The sequence below is a fragment of the Bufo gargarizans genome, chromosome 6, assembly GCF_014858855.1.
Source record: "Bufo gargarizans isolate SCDJY-AF-19 chromosome 6, ASM1485885v1, whole genome shotgun sequence".
Classification (NCBI taxonomy): Eukaryota; Metazoa; Chordata; class Amphibia; order Anura; family Bufonidae; genus Bufo; species Bufo gargarizans.
Window position 1 is genome coordinate 129,326,344 of NC_058085.1, and position 19,085 is coordinate 129,345,428.

Here is a 19,085-nt window from a genome sequence, read left to right on the forward strand (position 1 = left end):
GTCACACCAAGTGCATTTAACCAGCAATAGTCTGTTCATTTTTTGGCCATATACAAAATCAGGGGCAAGCTGCGCCTGTCACCAAGTGCATTTAACCCTCAATGGTGTGGTTGTTTTTTGGCTAAAGCCTACATCAGGGTGAAGCTGTCACACCAAGTGCATTTAACCAGCAATAGTCTGTTTATTTTTTGGCCATATACTACATCAGGGGCAAGCTGCGCCCGTCACCAAGTGCATTTAACCCTCAGTAGTGTGGTTGGTCAAGCTGTGACACCAAGTGCATTTAACCAGCAATAGTCTGTTCATTTTTTGGCCATATACTACATCAGGGGCAAGCTGCGCCCGTCACCAAGTGCATTTAACCAGCAATAGTGTGGTTATTTTTTGGCCATATCCCAGTCTAATTCTGTCACTAAATCCATACCGGTCACCCAGCGCCTAAATACTAGGCCTCAAATTTATATCCCGCTAAATCTCTCGTTACCGCTGTCCTGTTGTAGCTGGGAAAGTTATTTAGTGTCCGTCAAAGCACATTTTTTGTTCTGGGTTGAAGTACAATTCCCAATTTAGCAATTTCATAATTTAGTGGTTTCTGCTATATCAGAGCTATTTGAAATCTATCCCTAAAAGGGTATATAATATTCAAGGTGCACATTGGGTCATTCAGAATAACTTCACACACACCCGCTACTGTGTATTTTCAAGTCTAATTCTGTCACTAAACCCATACCTGTCACCCAGCGCCTAAATACTAGGCCTCAAATTTATATCCTGCTAAATCTCTCGTTACCGCTGTCCTGTTGTAGCTGGGAAAGTTATTTAGTGTCCGTCAAAGCACATTTTTTGTTCTGGGTTGAAGTACAATTCCCAATTTAGCAATTTCATAATTTAGTGGTTTCTGCTATATCAGAGCTATTTGAAATCTATCCCTAAAAGGGTATATAATATTCAAGGTGCACATTGGGTCATTCAGAATAACTTCACACACACCCGCTACTGTGTATTTCCAAGTCTAATTCTGTCACTAAACCCATACCTGTCACCCAGCGCCTAAATACTAGGCCTCAAATTTATATCCTGCTAAATCTCTCGTTACCACTGTACTGTTGTTGCTTGGAAAGATATTTAGTGTCCGTCAAAGCACATTTTTTGTTCTGGGTTGAAGTACAATTCCCAATTTAGCAATTTCATAATTTAGTGGTTTCTGCTATATCAGAGCTATTTGAAATCTATCCCTAAAAGGGTATATAATATTCAAGGTGCACATTGGGTCATTCAGAATAACTTCACACACACCCGCTACTGTGTATTTTCAAGTCTAATTCTGTCACTAAACCCATACCTGTCACCCAGCGCCTAAATACTAGGCCTCAAATTTATATCCTGCTAAATCTCTCGTTACCGCTGTACTGTTGTTGCTGGGCAAGATATTTAGTGTCCGTCAAAGCACATTTTTTGTTCTGGGTTGAAATACAATTCCCAATTTAGCAATTTCATAATTTAGTGGTTCCTGCTATATCAGAGCTATTTGAAATCTATCCCAAAAAGGGTATATAATATTCAAGGTGCACATAGGGTCATTCAGAATAACTTCACACACACGCTTCTGTGCATTTCCAAGTCTAATTCTGTCACTAAATCCATACCGGTCACCCAGCGCCTAAATACTAGGCCTCAAATTTATATCCCGCTGAATTTGAATACAATACATTGGGCCAAATAATATATTTGTTGTTGTGGTGAACCATAACAATGAGAAAAACATCTAGTAAGGGACGCGGACGTGGACATGGTCGTGGTGGTGTTAGTGGACCCTCTGGTGCTGGGAGAGGACGTGGCCGTTCTGCCACATCCACACGTCCTAGTGTACCAACTACCTCAGGTCCCAGTAGCCGCCAGAATTTACAGCGATATATGGTGGGGCCCAATGCCGTTCTAAGGATGGTAAGGCCTGAGCAGGTACAGGCATTAGTCAATTGGGTGGCCGACAGTGGATCCAGCACGTTCACATTATCTCCCACCCAGTCTTCTGCAGAAAGCGCACAGATGGCGCCTAAAAACCAACCCCATCAGTCTGTCACATCACCCCCATGCATACCAGGGAAACTGTCTCAGCCTCAAGTTATGCAGCAGTCTCTTATGCTGTTTGAAGACTCCGCTGGCAGGGTTTCCCAAGGGCATCCACCTAGCCCTTCCCCAGCGGTGAAAGACATAGAATGCACTGACGCACAACCACTTATGTTTCCTGATGATGAGGACATGGGAATACCACCTCAGCATGTCTCTGATGATGACGAAACACAGGTGCCAACTGCTGCGTCTTTCTGCAGTGTGCAGACTGAACAGGAGGTCAGGGATCAAGACTGGGTGGAAGACGATGCAGGGGACGATGAGGTCCTAGACCCCACATGGAATGAAGGTCGTGCCACTGACTTTCACAGTTCGGAGGAAGAGGCAGTGGTGAGACCGAGCCAACAGCGTAGCAAAAGAGGGAGCAGTGGGCAAAAGCAGAACACCCGCCGCCAAGAGACTCCGCCTGCTACTGCCCGCCGCCATCTGGGACCGAGCACCCCAAAGGCAGCTTCAAGGAGTTCCCTGGCATGGCACTTCTTCAAACAATGTGCTGACGACAAGACCCGAGTGGTTTGCACGCTGTGCCATCAGAGCCTGAAGCGAGGCATTAACGTTCTGAACCTGAGCACAACCTGCATGACCAGGCACCTGCATGCAAAGCATGAACTGCAGTGGAGTAAACACCTTAAAACCAAGGAAGTCACTCAGGCTCCCCCTGCTACCTCTTCTGCTGCTGCCGCCTCGGCCTATTCTGCTGCTGCCGCCTCGGCCTCTTCCTCCGCCTCTGGAGGAACGTTGGCACCTGCCGCCCAGCAAACAGGGGATGTACCACCAACACCACCACCACCACCTCCGTCACCAAGCGTCTCAACCATGTCACACGCCAGCGTTCAGCTCTCCATCTCACAAACATTTGATAGAAAGCGTAAATTCCCACCTAGCCACCCTCGATCCCTGGCCCTGAATGCCAGCATTTCTAAACTACTGGCCTATGAAATGCTGTCATTTAGGCTGGTGGACACAGACAGCTTCAAACAGCTCATGTCGCTTGCTGTCCCACAGTATGTTGTTCCCAGCCGGCACTACTTCTCCAAGAGAGCCGTGCCTTCCCTGCACAACCAAGTATCCGATAAAATCAAGTGTGCACTGCGCAACGCCATCTGTAGCAAGGTCCACCTAACCACAGATACGTGGACCAGTAAGCACGGCCAGGGACGCTATATCTCCCTAACTGCACACTGGGTAAATGTAGTGGCAGCTGGGCCCCAGGCGGAGAGCTGTTTGGCGCACGTCCTTCCGCCGCCAAGGATCGCAGGGCAACATTCTTTGCCTCCTGTTGCCACCTCCTCCTTCTCGGCTTCCTCCTCCTCTTCTTCCACCTGCTCATCCAGTCAGCCACACACCTTCACCACCAACTTCAGCACAGCCCGGGGTAAACGTCAGCAGGCCATTCTGAAACTCATATGTTTGGGGGACAGGCCCCACACCGCACAGGAGTTGTGGCGGGGTATTGAACAACAGACCGACGAGTGGTTGCTGCCGGTGAGCCTCAAGCCCGGCCTGGTGGTGTGTGATAATGGGCGAAATCTCGTTGCAGCTCTGGGACTAGCCAATTTGACGCACATCCCTTGCTTGGCGCATGTGCTGAATTTGGTGGTGCAGAAGTTCATTCACAACTACCCCGACATGTCAGAGCTGCTGCATAAAGTGCGGGCCGTCTGTTCGCGCTTCCGGCGTTCACATCCTGCCGCTGCTCGCCTGTCTGCGCTGCAGCGTAACTTCGGCCTTCCCGCTCACCGCCTCATATGCGACGTGCCCACCAGGTGGAACTCCACCTTGCACATGCTGGACAGACTGTGCGAGCAGCAGCAGGCCATAGTGGAGTTTCAGCTGCAGCACGCACGGGTCAGTCGCACTACAGAACAGCACCACTTCACCACCAATGACTGGGCCTCCATGCGAGACCTGTGTGCCCTGTTGCGCTGTTTCGAGTACTCCACCAACATGGCCAGTGGCGATGACACCGTTATCAGCGTTACAATACCACTTCTATGTCTCCTTGAGAAAACACTTAGGGCGATGATGGAAGAGGAGGTGGCCCAGGAGGAGGAGGAGGAGGAGGAGGAAGAGGGGTCATTTTTAGCACTTTCAGGCCAGTCTCTTCGAAGTGACTCAGAGGGAGGTTTTTGGCAACAGCAGAGGCCAGGTACAAATGTGGCCAGCCAGGGCCCACTACTGGAGGACGAGGAGGACGAGGATGAGGAGGAGGTGGAGGAGGATGAGGATGAAGCATGGTCACAGCGGGGTGGCACCCAACGCAGCTCGGGTCCATCACTGGTGCGTGGCTGGGGGGAAAGGCAGGACGATGACGATACGCCTCCCACAGAGGACAGCTTGTCCTTACCCCTGGGCAGCCTGGCACACATGAGCGACTACATGCTGCAGTGCCTGCGCAACGACAGCAGAGTTGCCCACATTTTAACCTGTGCGGACTACTGGGTTGCCACCCTGCTGGATCCACGCTACAAAGACAATGTGCCCACCTTACTTCCTGCACTGGAGCGTGATAGGAAGATGCGCGAGTACAAGCGCACGTTGGTAGACGCGCTACTGAGAGCATTCCCAAATGTCACAGGGGAACAAGTGGAAGCCCAAGGCCAAGGCAGAGGAGGAGCAAGAGGTCGCCAAGGCAGCTGTGTCACGGCCAGCTCCTCTGAGGGCAGGGTTAGCATGGCAGAGATGTGGAAAACTTTTGTCAACACGCCACAGCTAACTGCACCACCACCTGATACGCAACGTGTTAGCAGGAGGCAACATTTCACTAACATGGTGGAACAGTACGTGTGCACACCCCTCCACGTACTGACTGATGGTTCGGCCCCATTCAACTTCTGGGTCTCTAAATTGTCCACGTGGCCAGAGCTAGCCTTTTATGCCTTGGAGGTGCTGGCCTGCCCGGCAGCCAGCGTTTTGTCTGAACGTGTATTCAGCACGGCAGGGGGCGTCATTACAGACAAACGCAGCCGCCTGTCTACAGCCAATGTGGACAAGCTGACGTTCATAAAAATGAACCAGGCATGGATCCCACAGGACCTGTCCGTCCCTTGTCCAGATTAGACATTAACTACCTCCCCATAACCATATATTATTGGACTCCAGGGCACTTCCTCATTCAATCCTATTTTTATTTTCATTTTACCATTATATTGCAAGGCTACCCAAAGTTGAATGAACCTCTCCTCTGCCTGTGTGCTAGGCCTAAATATATGCCAATGGATTGTTGCAGTGGTGGCTGACGTGAAGCCTCATTCTCTGCTATGACATGCAGACTGATTCTCTGGTGACATGAAGCCAGATTGTCTGTTACGGGACCTCTCTCCTCTGCCTGGGTGCTGGGCCTGAATTTATGACAATGGACTGTTGCAGTGGTGGCTGACGTGAAGCCTGATTCTCTGCTATGACATGCAGACTGATTCTCTGCTGACATGAAGCCAGATCCTCTGTTACGGGACCTCTCTCCTCTGCCTGGGTGCTGGGCCTAAATTTATGAAAATGGACTGTTGCAGTGGTGGGTGACGTGAAGCCTCATTCTCTGCTATGACATGCAGACTGATTCTCTGCTGACATGAAGCCAGATTGTCTGTTACGGGACCTCTCTCCTCTGCCTGGGTGCTGGGCCTGAATTTATGACAATGGACTGTTGCAGTGGTGGCTGACGTGAAGCCTGATTCTCTGCTATGACATGCAGACTGATTCTCTGCTGACATGAAGCCAGATCCTCTGTTACGGGACCTCTCTCCTCTGCCTGGGTGCTGGGCCTAAATTTATGAAAATGGACTGTTGCAGTGGTGGGTGACGTGAAGCCTCATTCTCTGCTATGACATGCAGACTGATTCTCTGCTGACATGAAGCCAGATTGTCTGTTACGGGACCTCTCTCCTCTGCCTGGGTGCTGGGCCTGAATTTATGACAATGGACTGTTGCAGTGGTGGCTGACGTGAAGCCTGATTCTCTGCTATGACATGCAGACTGATTCTCTGCTGACATGAAGCCAGATCCTCTGTTACGGGACCTCTCTCCTCTGCCTGGGTGCTGGGCCTAAATTTATGAAAATGGACTGTTGCAGTGGTGGGTGACGTGAAGCCTCATTCTCTGCTATGACATGCAGACTGATTCTCTGCTGACATGAAGCCAGATTGTCTGTTACGGGACCTCTCTCCTCTGCCTGGGTGCTGGGCCTGAATTTATGACAATGGACTGTTGCAGTGGTGGCTGACGTGAAGCCTGATTCTCTGCTATGACATGCAGACTAATTCTCTGCTGACATGAAGCCAGATTGTCTGTTACGGGACCTCTCTCCTCTGCCTGGGTGCTGGGCCTAAATTTATGACAATGGACTGTTGCAGTGGTGGCTGACGTGAAGCCTGATTCTCTGCTATGACATGCAGACTGATTCTCTGCTGACATGAAGCCAGATCCTCTGTTACGGGACCTCTCTCCTCTGCCTGGGTGCTGGGCCTAAATTTATGAAAATGGACTGTTGCAGTGGTGGGTGACGTGAAGCCTCATTCTCTGCTATGACATGCAGACTGATTCTCTGCTGACATGAAGCCAGATTGTCTGTTACGGGACCTCTCTCCTCTGCCTGGGTGCTGGGCCTGAATTTATGACAATGGACTGTTGCAGTGGTGGCTGACGTGAAGCCTGATTCTCTGCTATGACATGCAGACTGATTCTCTGCTGACATGAAGCCAGATCCTCTGTTACGGGACCTCTCTCCTCTGCCTGGGTGCTGGGCCTAAATTTATGAAAATGGACTGTTGCAGTGGTGGGTGACGTGAAGCCTCATTCTCTGCTATGACATGCAGACTGATTCTCTGCTGACATGAAGCCAGATTGTCTGTTACGGGACCTCTCTCCTCTGCCTGGGTGCTGGGCCTAAATTTATGAAAATGGACTCTTACAGTGGTGGGTGACGTGAAGCCTGATTCTCTGCTATGACATGAAGACTGATTCTCTGCTGACATGAAGCCAGATTGTCTGTTACGGGACCTCTCTCCTCTGCCTGGGTGCCGGGGCCTAAATATCTGAGAATGGACTGTTCCAGTGGTGGGTGACGGGAAGCCAGATTCTCTGCTATGGAACCTCTCTCCAATTGATTTTGGTTAATTTTTATTTATTTAATTTTTATTTTAATTAATTTCCCTATCCACATTTGTTTGCAGGGGATTTACCTACATGTTGCTGCCTTTTGCAGCCCTCTAGCCCTTTCCTGGGCTGTTTTACAGCCGTTTTAGTGCCGAAAAGTTCGGGTCCCCATTGACTTCAATGGGGTTCGGGTTCGGGACGAAGTTCGGATCGGGTTCGGATCCCGAACCCGAACATTTCCGGGATGTTCGGCCGAACTTCTCGAACCCGAACATCCAGGTGTTCGCTCAACTCTAATAGCCACCTTTCTTTGCAAGGACACTCAGAAGCCGCCATCCATGGATTCTGTCAGTGTTTTGATCTGTTCACCATCAACATTGCGTGCAGCAGCAACCAGAGCCTTCCAGACACTGTTCAGAGAGGTGTACTGTTTTCCCTCCTTGTAAATCTCACATTTGATGATGGACCACAGGTTCTCAATGGGGTTCAGATCAGGTGAACAAGGAGGCCATGTCATTAGATTTTCTTCTTTTATACCCTTTCTTGCCAGCCACGCTGTGGAGTATTTGGACGCGTGTGATGGAGCATTGTCCGGCATGAAAATCATGTTTTTCTTGAAGGATGCAGACTTCTTCCTGTACCACTGCTTGAAGAAGGTGTCTTCCAGAAACTGGCAGTGGGACTGGGAGTTGAGCTTGACTCCATCCTCAACCCGAAAAGGCCCCACAAGCTCATCTTTGATGATACCAGCCCAAACCAGTACTCCACCTCCACCTTGCTGGCGTCTGAGTCGGACTGGAGCTCTCTGCCCTTTACCAATCCAGCCACGGGCCCATCCATCTGGCCCATCAAGACTCACTCTCATTTCATCAGTCCATAAAACCTTAGAAAAATCAGTCTTGAGATATTTCTTGGCCCAGTCTTGACGTTTCAGCTTGTGTGTCTCGTTCAGTGGTGGTCGTCTTTCAGTCTTTCTTACCTTGGCCATGTCTCTGAGTATTGCACACCTTGTGCTTTTGGGCACTCCAGTGATGTTGCAGCTCTGAAATATTGCCAGACTGGTGGCAAGTGGCATCTTGGCAGCTGCACGCTTGACTTTTCTCAGTTCATGGGCAGTTATTTTGCGCCTTGGTTTTTCCACACGCTTCTTGCGACCCTGTTGACTATTTTGAATGAAACGCTTGATTGTTCGATGATCACGCTTCAGAAGCTTTGCAATTTTAAGAGTGCTGCATCCCTCTGCAAGATATCTCACTATTTTTGACTTTTCTGAGCCTGTCAAGTCCTTCTTTTGACCCATTTTGCCAAAGGAAAGGAAGTTGCCTAATAATTATGCACACCTGATATAGGGTGTTGATGTCATTAGACCACACCCCTTCTCATTACAGAGATGCACATCACCTAATATGCTTCATTGGTAGTAGGCTTTCGAGCCTATACAGCTTGGAGTAAGACAACATGCAGAAAGAGGATGATGTGGTCAAAATACTCATTTACCTAATAATTCTGCACGTAGTGTATGTGTGTGTGTGTATATCTAGATAAACAGCAATCATCAATCTGTATTAGGGCTGTTTCACACGAGCAGATGCCGTGCGTGACATCCGCTACGTGAATGACAGCCAAGACCCGATTCACAAGTGCTCAATTTCATAATTTATTTTTCTGAACTGACTTGAGGACCCATTCATCTCTAAGGGGGCCGCACGATGTGCGTCCCGTCTCCAGAAAAGCGGACCCGCACTTCTGGGTCCACATTTCAGTTCTTTTTGCACTAAATATAACTTCGTCTTTTATGATGTCTGATTAGATATTCATCATTGTTGTAATAAGTACCCTAGACAGGTACATATCAGCTCAGCTGGCCAATATCCGATTGATCAGACCCCACATACAATCGCAATACAATCCGATCTTATAACATGAACATTAAATATAATATTTACACCTTCTAACAAATACTTTTTGCTGTATTTCTGATGATATTTATTAATAATCCTTGTATTATTGTCCTCAATTGAGGCCAAGAATAGTCATATTATATTATTGACATTGACGTGCGGTCTTAAATGCGTCACGCACATTGCCGGTGTCCTTTTTTTTTTTTTTTTTTGTGTGGGTGGATATGAAAAAGACATTCCGGACGTTTAAATTGAGCCTAAATCCAAATGTTGTGTGATTTCAGGGCTTCCAGCGCCAACGGTCCGCCGCCGTCTAACCACGGCGGATTTGGATGTAGTGGAGGTCTCCACAGAGGAGGATGAGCAGGCGGGCCCCTCCCACAGTCCTCGAGGTGCCACCAACCCACCTGATGTGGGGATTGTTGTGGAGGTGTCTGACGAGCCCGGACCCTCTCAAGGGCCAAAAACGTCTGGCCCAGCTCCTGCTGAGGAGGATACCACCACCCCAGCTCCTGAGGAAGAGGATCAGGCGCTGGTTACCACCCCGCACCAGGAGGGTAAATATGTGCACACATCATTGTAATTATGTATACATCACATATTTAGAAACATTAACCCTCAGTACCCAATGCCCATTTCTACTTTAACGCTAATTAAACATTTTTCTTAAATGTTAAACGGTATCTATGTTTGTGCTAATAACTTTAAAACGAGTTTACTGTTCACGGGCATAGTTCTATCTTATCGTTACACATTGTACTTCATGACAGTGGTAAAACATAGTCAAAATTTTAATGGCATCTTTGTTAACGAAGTAACTAATCTAAAAAAATATTAGAAATAAAATGATATAATCAAAATAAAAATTTCAAATGATACTACAATATAGATTAATAGAGATTAAATAAATGTATAAGTTTACAATCGCCATATGCCTATATCATGTTTATATAATTTATTAACAGAAATATAATTAACAATAACAGTTTGGTTATGCAGTCACTTTTTGAGGCCTACATAGTGTCAGCGACAAATAAATAACCCCATTTCAGAAACCACACACCCTCTATTTAATCCAAATTTATCCTATAAAGTCTGTTAACGATTTAATTGTCCAACGGTAATCTATTAAAATGTTAAAAAAAATTCAAATAATTTGAACAAATTATAAATTACGAACTATTTTATTTGAAAACATTGTAGTGTTTAAATCATAAAAAAATCTTAAACGTATTACAAACAATATGTATATTTACAAACAGTTGTGCACAAAACCCTTAACTTTGGTCGCACAGCAGGCTTCCGACTGCAAGGAGCACAATATGGCTTTAGGCTAAAGGATTTAAATTAATGGTAATTGGAAGCTATGTCGCATGTTAAGAGAAGACGCCCTTATGTGACCCTAGAGTTGAAAACAAAAAAAAGTTATTTAATTAGGCAAACTACACCCCTCAATGAATATGCTAAGCAATTAGATCAATCCGCAATTTTACATAATGAGCCAACGATTGTCTTCTAGAAAAAACCGTTCAAATTGACAAAAAAAATAATAATGAATTTACACACATTTTTTTTTATTAAATAAGTGGTTACAGGACTAAATGCACCCCAGTGCAGTTCCACTTTTAGCATATAATTCACCTGAACACCACCACATATGTGAATTTATTTAATTGGCTGTAGAGTTGTAACAGTCAATATCAGCGCTTGCAGGGGAACAAAACACTGGTGTCCCCTGCTTCACCTCTAAGGCAACAGGTGCTGTCGTACAGTCTTTTTTAGCATTTGTCACCTCCACATGACACCTACTTACCCCCCCCCCCCCCTTCAGCTACGTAGCAGCAATGCTTATGTCTTTGAAATACGTCCAATAGGAGAGATCTAGACAGCAGGTGTTTGACAAATACCTGAAAAGGCCTTATTTTATATAATTGGCTAGCTGCTCTGGACTAGTAGATCGGCTATTAGACCACGGTTAATAGTACGGAGCAATTTTGAAAGTCATGAAACACTGCACCCTACAATTATATAGCAGGTGATGAAGATCATAAAATTAACAATAATAATGGGACAACCAAAACCACAGTAATATCAAACAACAGACATGCACAATAACTCTTTAATCTACATAAACTAACATTATATAACACAACAAATTTTCTTTAAAACTACTAAAATGTCACTAAATAATCTAATATAGAACTACATTTATTATGGTATACTTTAAAAATGACACTCAAATTCTCTGCACTTAACTACATACTACACACAATTCAATAAATGACTTATTGTTAATTGATATATTTATCTCTTGTGTTTTCATAACAGTAATCAAGAAAATTTCTGCTAAAATTGCTCTAATGCAAAAGAGGCATGGGAAAATCAGGCAATTAAGAGCCCTCATTCAAAAATCCCAAAGAATGCTGCAGGAATTTGAATGCCAATATGGGGAGGACCTGAAGGAGCTCGCAAGCCTGCAGGAAGAACTGCAAAAGTTCCCTTAATTTTATTCTAATTTTTTTGTTATTAAAAAAGTTTTCTTAAGTTATATTGATTCCATACTTTTTTTTTTCTATAAGGTTATGTTTTTGTATAATTTTAACTGCAGACTTATCAGTAAAGGAGCCTTTAGTCCACGTTGAAAGTCAGCAGGGTTCGGACAGACAACAGCAGTAAGTACATCTAAATAGTGTAGTATAAGGCCTACACATAAATACGTTTTTTCATGACAGCAGCAGCAGGTAGTGTTGTATTATGAGGCATATACATAACAAATCAACTTGATCAAGACAGCAGCAGGTAGAGCTATAGTATTCTGAGGGCTACAAGTCACCTTTAAATGTACAGCAGCAGGAGCAGCAGGTATTTATAGTGTTTTATTATAAGGTATATACATAACAAATCAACTTGATCAGGACAGCAGCAGCAGTTATAGCTAATGTTATATTCTGAGGCATACAAGTCAGCTTCATCTGGACAGCAGCCGTTGGTAAAGTTAACATTGTAGGTTGATTTGTAAATTGAAAAATCAACTTTATCAGGACAGCTGATGGTGTTGTATAAGAACTTCACATAGCTACAAAGGACAAACAACTAGCTTGACATAGCTCTGTATGATCATGACAGACAGCATCTGCAGCTGGTAGATATTAACGGTCGAGTATAATCTCATCCTAACTCAGCAGGACATGCTGCAGCGGGTAATGTGTATTCTCAAAAGGCTGAATGCTAACTCGCCATGATCAGAACAGACCGCAGCAGAATCCACAGTAGCTAGATATTAACAGTGGATTATACGGCCTACACATAACTCTCAATAATCAGGACAATAAGAAGTCAATGCTAACGGTGGAGTATAATGACTACAGAGAATTCTGAAGTATCAGGCCAAGATCAGCATGCAGTAGGTAAGTTAAAGTAGTATTCTAATTACTACACAAAGTTTGGCATAACTAAGGAGTACTAGAGAGTGTCAAGTTATTATATTTCAGCAGACAAAAATTTTTAACAGATGGGGATGTGGAAGACCGATTATAAAAGTATAAAAAAACAGATTGAACCCCCAAGTACAGCATGTGTATTCATCGCTTACATATACAATGTTGTCCTAATAAAATAAACTATCTAGATCAAAAAATTATAACAGTTCATTATTATTATATTTTATTGAAAAGGCCAATATAACATTGTACAAGGATAAACCAGGTGGTTGACGAAGTAAAAAAGCCATTGTCTATTCAAGATCTTCTCAAGGTTTTGTCTGAAACCTTAGATAACATTTATTGCTAGTATATTAGATAAGAGAAAGAAGTGAGTGATTCGATTTTTGTATGGAATACTAGTGCCATCTAGTGTTAGGGTAAAATACTAGAGGGAGGTTATATTGATTATAAAGTGAGGTCACTAGTTAATGATAAAACTTGGCCAAGCCCTTTCTAAGATAGGATAAAAAGATGGTATGGGCTGACAGAAGGGATCGATCTCTAGAGCTCTCTAGCTCTCTCTCTGAACATCATCAAAAGACCAGATCCAGCCCTGACCACCTTTTCAGTCATTGGAGGCAGCCATCTTAGAACCATTGAAACTGATTTTTGCTAGCTGACATTTTGGTATAGTATAACCTTACCTATATTTTATAGGATAATTAATTTAATATAATACATATCTATATATATATATATATATATATATATATATATATATATATATTCAATTAACCATACTTTGTGTATAGTATCTGTTTTGGAATAAGATGGGGGTGTATCTGCAGCATCATCCTGAAAAATAATCCAATACAGGGATATTGAAAATATACTAGTGAAAGCACGGTATTATCTCCAAGGAACTGAATTCAGTTCTAGACCAGTATGGTTGATAATATATATATCTTTATATAGATAAAAGATAAACCAGATTTGGGTTTAAACAAACATTTGTCGACTGAGAGAAATCAAGTACTAAATTGATTTTAAATATAATTGAGGGGTATTATTATAAGAAGGCATAGACTGTCGGAATATTTATGCTGTCTCCGATTGACAGAGTCAGTTTAAAGATCTTCAGGAACCAGAAGCCATAATTGTTGCTCCTACCAGAGAGCTGATCAATCAGATTTACCTAGATGCTTGGAAATTTGCATACGGAACTGTCGTTCGTCCAGTTGTAATCTATGGAGGAACACAAACGTCTAATTCACTGCGCCAGATATTTCAAGGCTGCAACATCCTTTGTGCGACACCTGGGAGGTTACTGGACGTTATTAACAAGGAGAAGATTGGGTTGAGCCAAGTGAAATACCTTGTTCTGTATGAAGCTGATTGTATGCTGGACATGGGTTTTATGGAAGATGTAAGAAAATTGTTGTCAAGTCAAGGAATGCTCTGAAGACACCCCAGTAGCAGGACAGAACCTCCTGGGAGAAACCCACAGTCCTTCAACAGACAAGTAAGGAAATCCCAGGGAAAGATAAGTAACCCTGATGGGCAGATGCATTAGAAAATAAAGCAAGCATCTAATACCTGAGGAAGATATATTTTACCAAGGATTTAAGCCACCCTTTAGGCATCCGGGCCTTGGGATAGAAAGCCAGACAGGAGTTCTAGAAAGGACAGTGTACATTGATTCTGAGGAAAGGTACAACCTGTCTCTGAGTGCATTGTGAATTTACCCTCTGCGTATAACCAAGACCTAGAATCTGTTACAGTTTCGTGACTCATTGTGGCCGCGGCGGTCGCAGTTCGTCACAGGCTAAACTGCTGGAACTTTTACAACTCATAGGCCATGAGCGCACAATGGTTTTTGTGAAAAACAAAAAGATGGCGGATTTAATTGCAACATTTCTTTGTCAAGAAAAAATCCCCTGCACAAGCATTCACGGGGACAGAGAGCAAAGAGAGCGGGAGAATGCTCTGGGCGACTTCCGCTCTGGACAGTGTCCTGTGATTGTTGCCACGTCTGTTGCTGCCAGAGGATTAGATATCGAGAACGTCCTTCATGTGATAAATTTTGACATCCCTGGCGATGTTGACGAATATGTTCACAGGATCGGCCGAACCGGACGCTGCGGCAACACTGGAAAAGCCATTTCTTTTTTTAATAAGATTGGTGATGACGAGCAAAAAATTGTCCGTGGACTAGTGAAAGTTTTAACCGATGCTCACCAGGAGGTACCTTGTGCCGGCATACATAATTCCTCTGGGTAGCCATCTTATATGCTTCTGGCATATGTAAAAAAACTGTGAACTCTCATCTTCCTGAAGCCGGGGTCACCTATGATATAGATGGACACTTTTATTACCACTACTCTGTGATGCCGGCTATAAAAGGTCATAAAGGCTATACCAGGCCCAGCTCATCCTGTCCTTTTAAGATACACCCCGGTCACGTGAGGTCTCTGTGTGTGCGCAGACTCTGTCACAGACCACTAGGTCACAGCTCAGGGATCCGGAGCAATCGGATCCATAGTTCGTGACAGTACCTGCTTGGCTTGAAGAGATTGCGTTCAGTGCCCATGGCATGCCAACATTTAGTTCACAGCCAAGCAAATTTGCTTCAGTGGATAGCAGGAAGAGAGGTGACTTCCAGGAGGACAACGGTTACAGCAATGCTGGCATTTCACAACCTGCAGCGCGGGCGGCAGCGGAGGAGGACGAAGATTGGGGCTAGTCGGATGTGGTTAAGCAGATGAGACATTCTTACAGATTCAGTTTTACATGAAACAATATGTTGTATGTTTGTAAAAATGAGAATTTTGTTTATCGCACTCCAGTATTTAAGGTAGTAATTTGCCGTTAGGAAATTTACTTATTTTGGTTCATTGTAAATGGCTGCTCTGAAAACTTTAGAGCACTAAATTAAAGTTTTCTTTACTTTGAAAAAAAAAGACCGTAATTTATAATAGAAAATTATTGTTTAACGCACATTAATTAACCTTTGTGTGAACACACTATTACCTTTCAAATGTATTATTGAACAAAACTTTAGATTACAAAATACAAATCTACATTCAAAATGTATAATAAATATATATAGAGTATCAACCAAATTTTAACAAAAAATAAATTTATACTTTTGAAAAAGTATCTTTATATAAAAAAAGTATCAAATTATCCATACTGTGATCCAAATTTCAACCTCAATAATACAATATTGCATATTAAAGTTTTCTTCAGTTATATTAGTTCCATTATTCAAAAAATTTTGAAACATCAAATGTGTCTGAAAAAAAACAACAAAAAAAAACAATTGATGAGTCAGCAAAGAAATAACTAGCATGATTCTGATATAGTGTCCGTTTGTTAAACTGGACATGTTGGAGCATAGCTTCCTCAAAAAAGACATCAACATGTGATGCAATGAGTAGAATCACTCACAAAATGGTGACATGGCTTCAAGATTATTATTCTGTCAGCAGGTAATTTTGAAAGATTAAAGTCTATTATTATATTACACTAGCATGTGAAAATAATCATTATATAATTGTCAAGAAGTAAGATTACATTTAAATGTATATATCTATATATACATGTGGCAATAACGCTCCATTACCAAAACCGGATTACCACACGGATGAGTATAACGCCAGTAACACCCAACCATGTAGAGAGGTCAACACGGAAGCCAGGCATCCTTTCCAGGACAACCGACAACACCATGTTAGAACCTAAGTCCGCATTAAAATAATAAATAAAACAAAAAACTTTTATTAGGTTTATCAATCAGTCTTGTACAATGTTAAGTGCACAAAACCTTTTGAAAATGGAAGCCCACATGCGGTCCCCACCTTGCTAAAGTAAGAACCACAACATGGACGCCAACAACCCAATTAAAGCAAAATTAAAATTTTTAAAATAAAATAAAACAAAATAAATTATTTTGGTGAATGAAGCGTAAAACCGCATGAATGTATTAAACGAAAACATTTTTATTCTATCTATATTCCAATCAAATTCTTGACAATATACGATGAATAGTGCACATTCGCAAATATTAAACATGAACACCATTTTATGAAAATAATAATACTCAATACTTGTCATATTACAAGGGCTAATAAGTGGTCCATGCTGGTTCTCCTTTGCATGATCTTGAAAAAAAAAATTCCACAGTTAGATTTTAATAATTTAGTATATTTCAGACACATTACTTGGCAGCATTAGGCCAGACAGTAGCAGTAAAATAGTAACGCAACAGTAGAAGGCATACAAATCAAAGGGCCAAACAATTAAGGATAACTACTGAAACTACCATTAAAACAGAAAAATCTGTTGTCTAAAGGCCACACATAGCTAAACTAAACTCTGCAGGAACAGGGCAGACAAAAGCAGGTAAATGTAAACACCATAGTAAAAGGTCTACACCAAGTTCGCCTAACCCTGCAGGATAGGCAGCATCATAATTTAATCTTAAAATTGGAGAATAAAGAGTAATTACAAATACATGTTCAGGACAGACAGATGCAGCATCAACTAGATGGAATTTTGAAATGGTTGAGCATAAGGTCTACACATAACTTGGCACAACTCAGTAGGAAATGCATAATCAACATTTAAATATAATGATGTAGTGTAAGGACTAAACAAAAATCAGCCTGATCAGTAAATTCAATAGCAGCATCAACAGGATGGAAGATGGAAAATGTCTAGTAAAAGGCCTAAACATAGCTCCGAATAACATATCAGGATAGTCAGCTCAGCAGCACGTTCAAAGTTGGCAGCAGCAATGAGTACTGCTGAATGGGAAACCAACAGGCCATGGGAAGCCCATAAATTAAATATGACATGTCAGTCAGCAGCACGTTCAAAGTTGGCAGCAGCAATGTGTAATGCCGAATGGCAAACCAACAGGCCATGGTAAGCCCATAACTTAAAAAAAAATGCAACTCTGACAGCAGCAGGTATTCAGTGTGCTGAGGAAATTTGATGACATGCATGATAATTAAAAAATTTGGCATTCTAGAATGATTATTTTGATTATATTAAGATTTTGCTTCATAAATAAAAATGTATAATATATAAATAAGTAAATATATAAATAAATATTTAAAAAATAAATAAAAAACAACGTAGTTTTGGAGGGAGAGACAAGGAGAGGGATGGACAAGGGACCCTTCAACGGCCTGAACCGACAGCGGGGGCCAAGAAGTCACTGCCGATCCAGGACTCGTTCATTTTAATGAATGTAAGTCTGTCCACTGAGTCTGTGGACAGACGGGTCCGCTTGTCCGTGACCACCCCACCTGCCGCGCTAAATGTCCGCTCAGACAGTACGCTGGAGGGTGGGCAAGATAGTAACTCCAGCGCATACTGAGCGAGCTCGCGGCAGGTGTCCAGCCTGGCAACCCAGTACTCCATGGGGTCGTCGGTGCTCATGCTGTCGGAAGCACCAACGGACCCCATGTAGTCTGCCACCATGCGGGCCAGCCGCTGGTGGTGACTGCTGCTGCTGCTGGTGGTACTGGGTCGCGCAGACTGGTAGAACGACCGCATCTCACCCATAAGGTCACCTGCTCGGCTGGTGCTGCTGGGGCCAGCCACCTGCTGGGTGAGATGGGCGGGGAGAACTAGAGCGTGAGGCCGAGGGTTGGCCTGCTCCAGACGCTTGATCAGACAGGCCCGCAGTTGATCCATACGGGCCTGTCTACGGCTGGCTGGGATGAACTGCTCCAGTTTCCCCTTGCAGCGAGGGTCTAAAAGGGTGGCCAACCAATAATCTTCCCTCTCCTTGATTCTCTTGATCCGGGGGTCCCTCCGGAGGCATCGCAGCATGTGGGCAGCCATAGGGAAGAGGACAGCCCGCTGTGACTGTTCATGGCTGCCCAGGACCATGACTTCTTGGTCCTCCTGCTGCTGTTGCTGCTGCTCCCGTTCGGAGCTGCCCCACCCCCGGACTAACGGTGCCCCCAACACCGTCTCTCCCTCCTGACCAGGCCCAGACTGCTGGACGTCTACAAATTCTTCCTCCTCCTCCTCGTCTTGGGCCTGGTCTTGTTGGAGCATTGCTGCCTCCTCTTGCTCCAACAAGGCACTCTCCCCAGCCTCGAGCAGGCGATCTAGTGTCCTGTCCAGCAGGAACACTAAGGGGAGCATGTCGTTGAGGCCGACATGCTCCCCGCTGACCATCTTGGTCGCCTGCTCGAATGGAGCCAACACGTGGCAGACCTGCTGTATCTGCCCCCACTCCGCATTAGTGATGTATGGGAGTGGTTGTGCTGGCCCTGGAGTGCCTTGGTCCAGCAGGTATTCCCTCACCGCCCTTCGCTGCTCCCACAACCTCTCCAGCATGTGGAGGGTGGAGTTCCACCGCGTCACACTGTCCACAATCAGCCTGTGAGGTGGCAGGCTGTTGTCCTGCTGTAGTTTGGACAGGGACGCGGCAGCAGTTGGGGAGCGTCTAAAGTGGCTGGCAATCCTCCGTACCCTTGGCACAATGTCACTCAACCCTTCGTATGTCCGGAGGAATTTC

The 19,085-nt window shown here is 44.2% G+C and overlaps 1 protein-coding gene and 1 pseudogene across 1 annotated transcript in view; both read left to right on the plus strand.

Moving 5' to 3' along the window:
- Positions 1-11,661, plus strand: part of LOC122940191 — a 78,103-nt gene extending 66,442 nt beyond the window's left edge. Inside the window, exons 3-4 of the mRNA XM_044296632.1 lie at positions 9,407-9,679; positions 11,451-11,661. Of these exons, the coding sequence (XP_044152567.1) occupies positions 9,407-9,679; positions 11,451-11,626 (449 nt within the window). The 3' untranslated portion in view covers positions 11,627-11,661. The remainder of the gene's footprint in view (positions 1-9,406; positions 9,680-11,450) is intronic.
- A 649-nt stretch (positions 11,662-12,310) lies between these two features.
- On the plus strand, positions 12,311-15,287 carry LOC122942043 (annotated as a pseudogene).
- Positions 15,288-19,085: the final 3,798 nt, after the last annotated feature.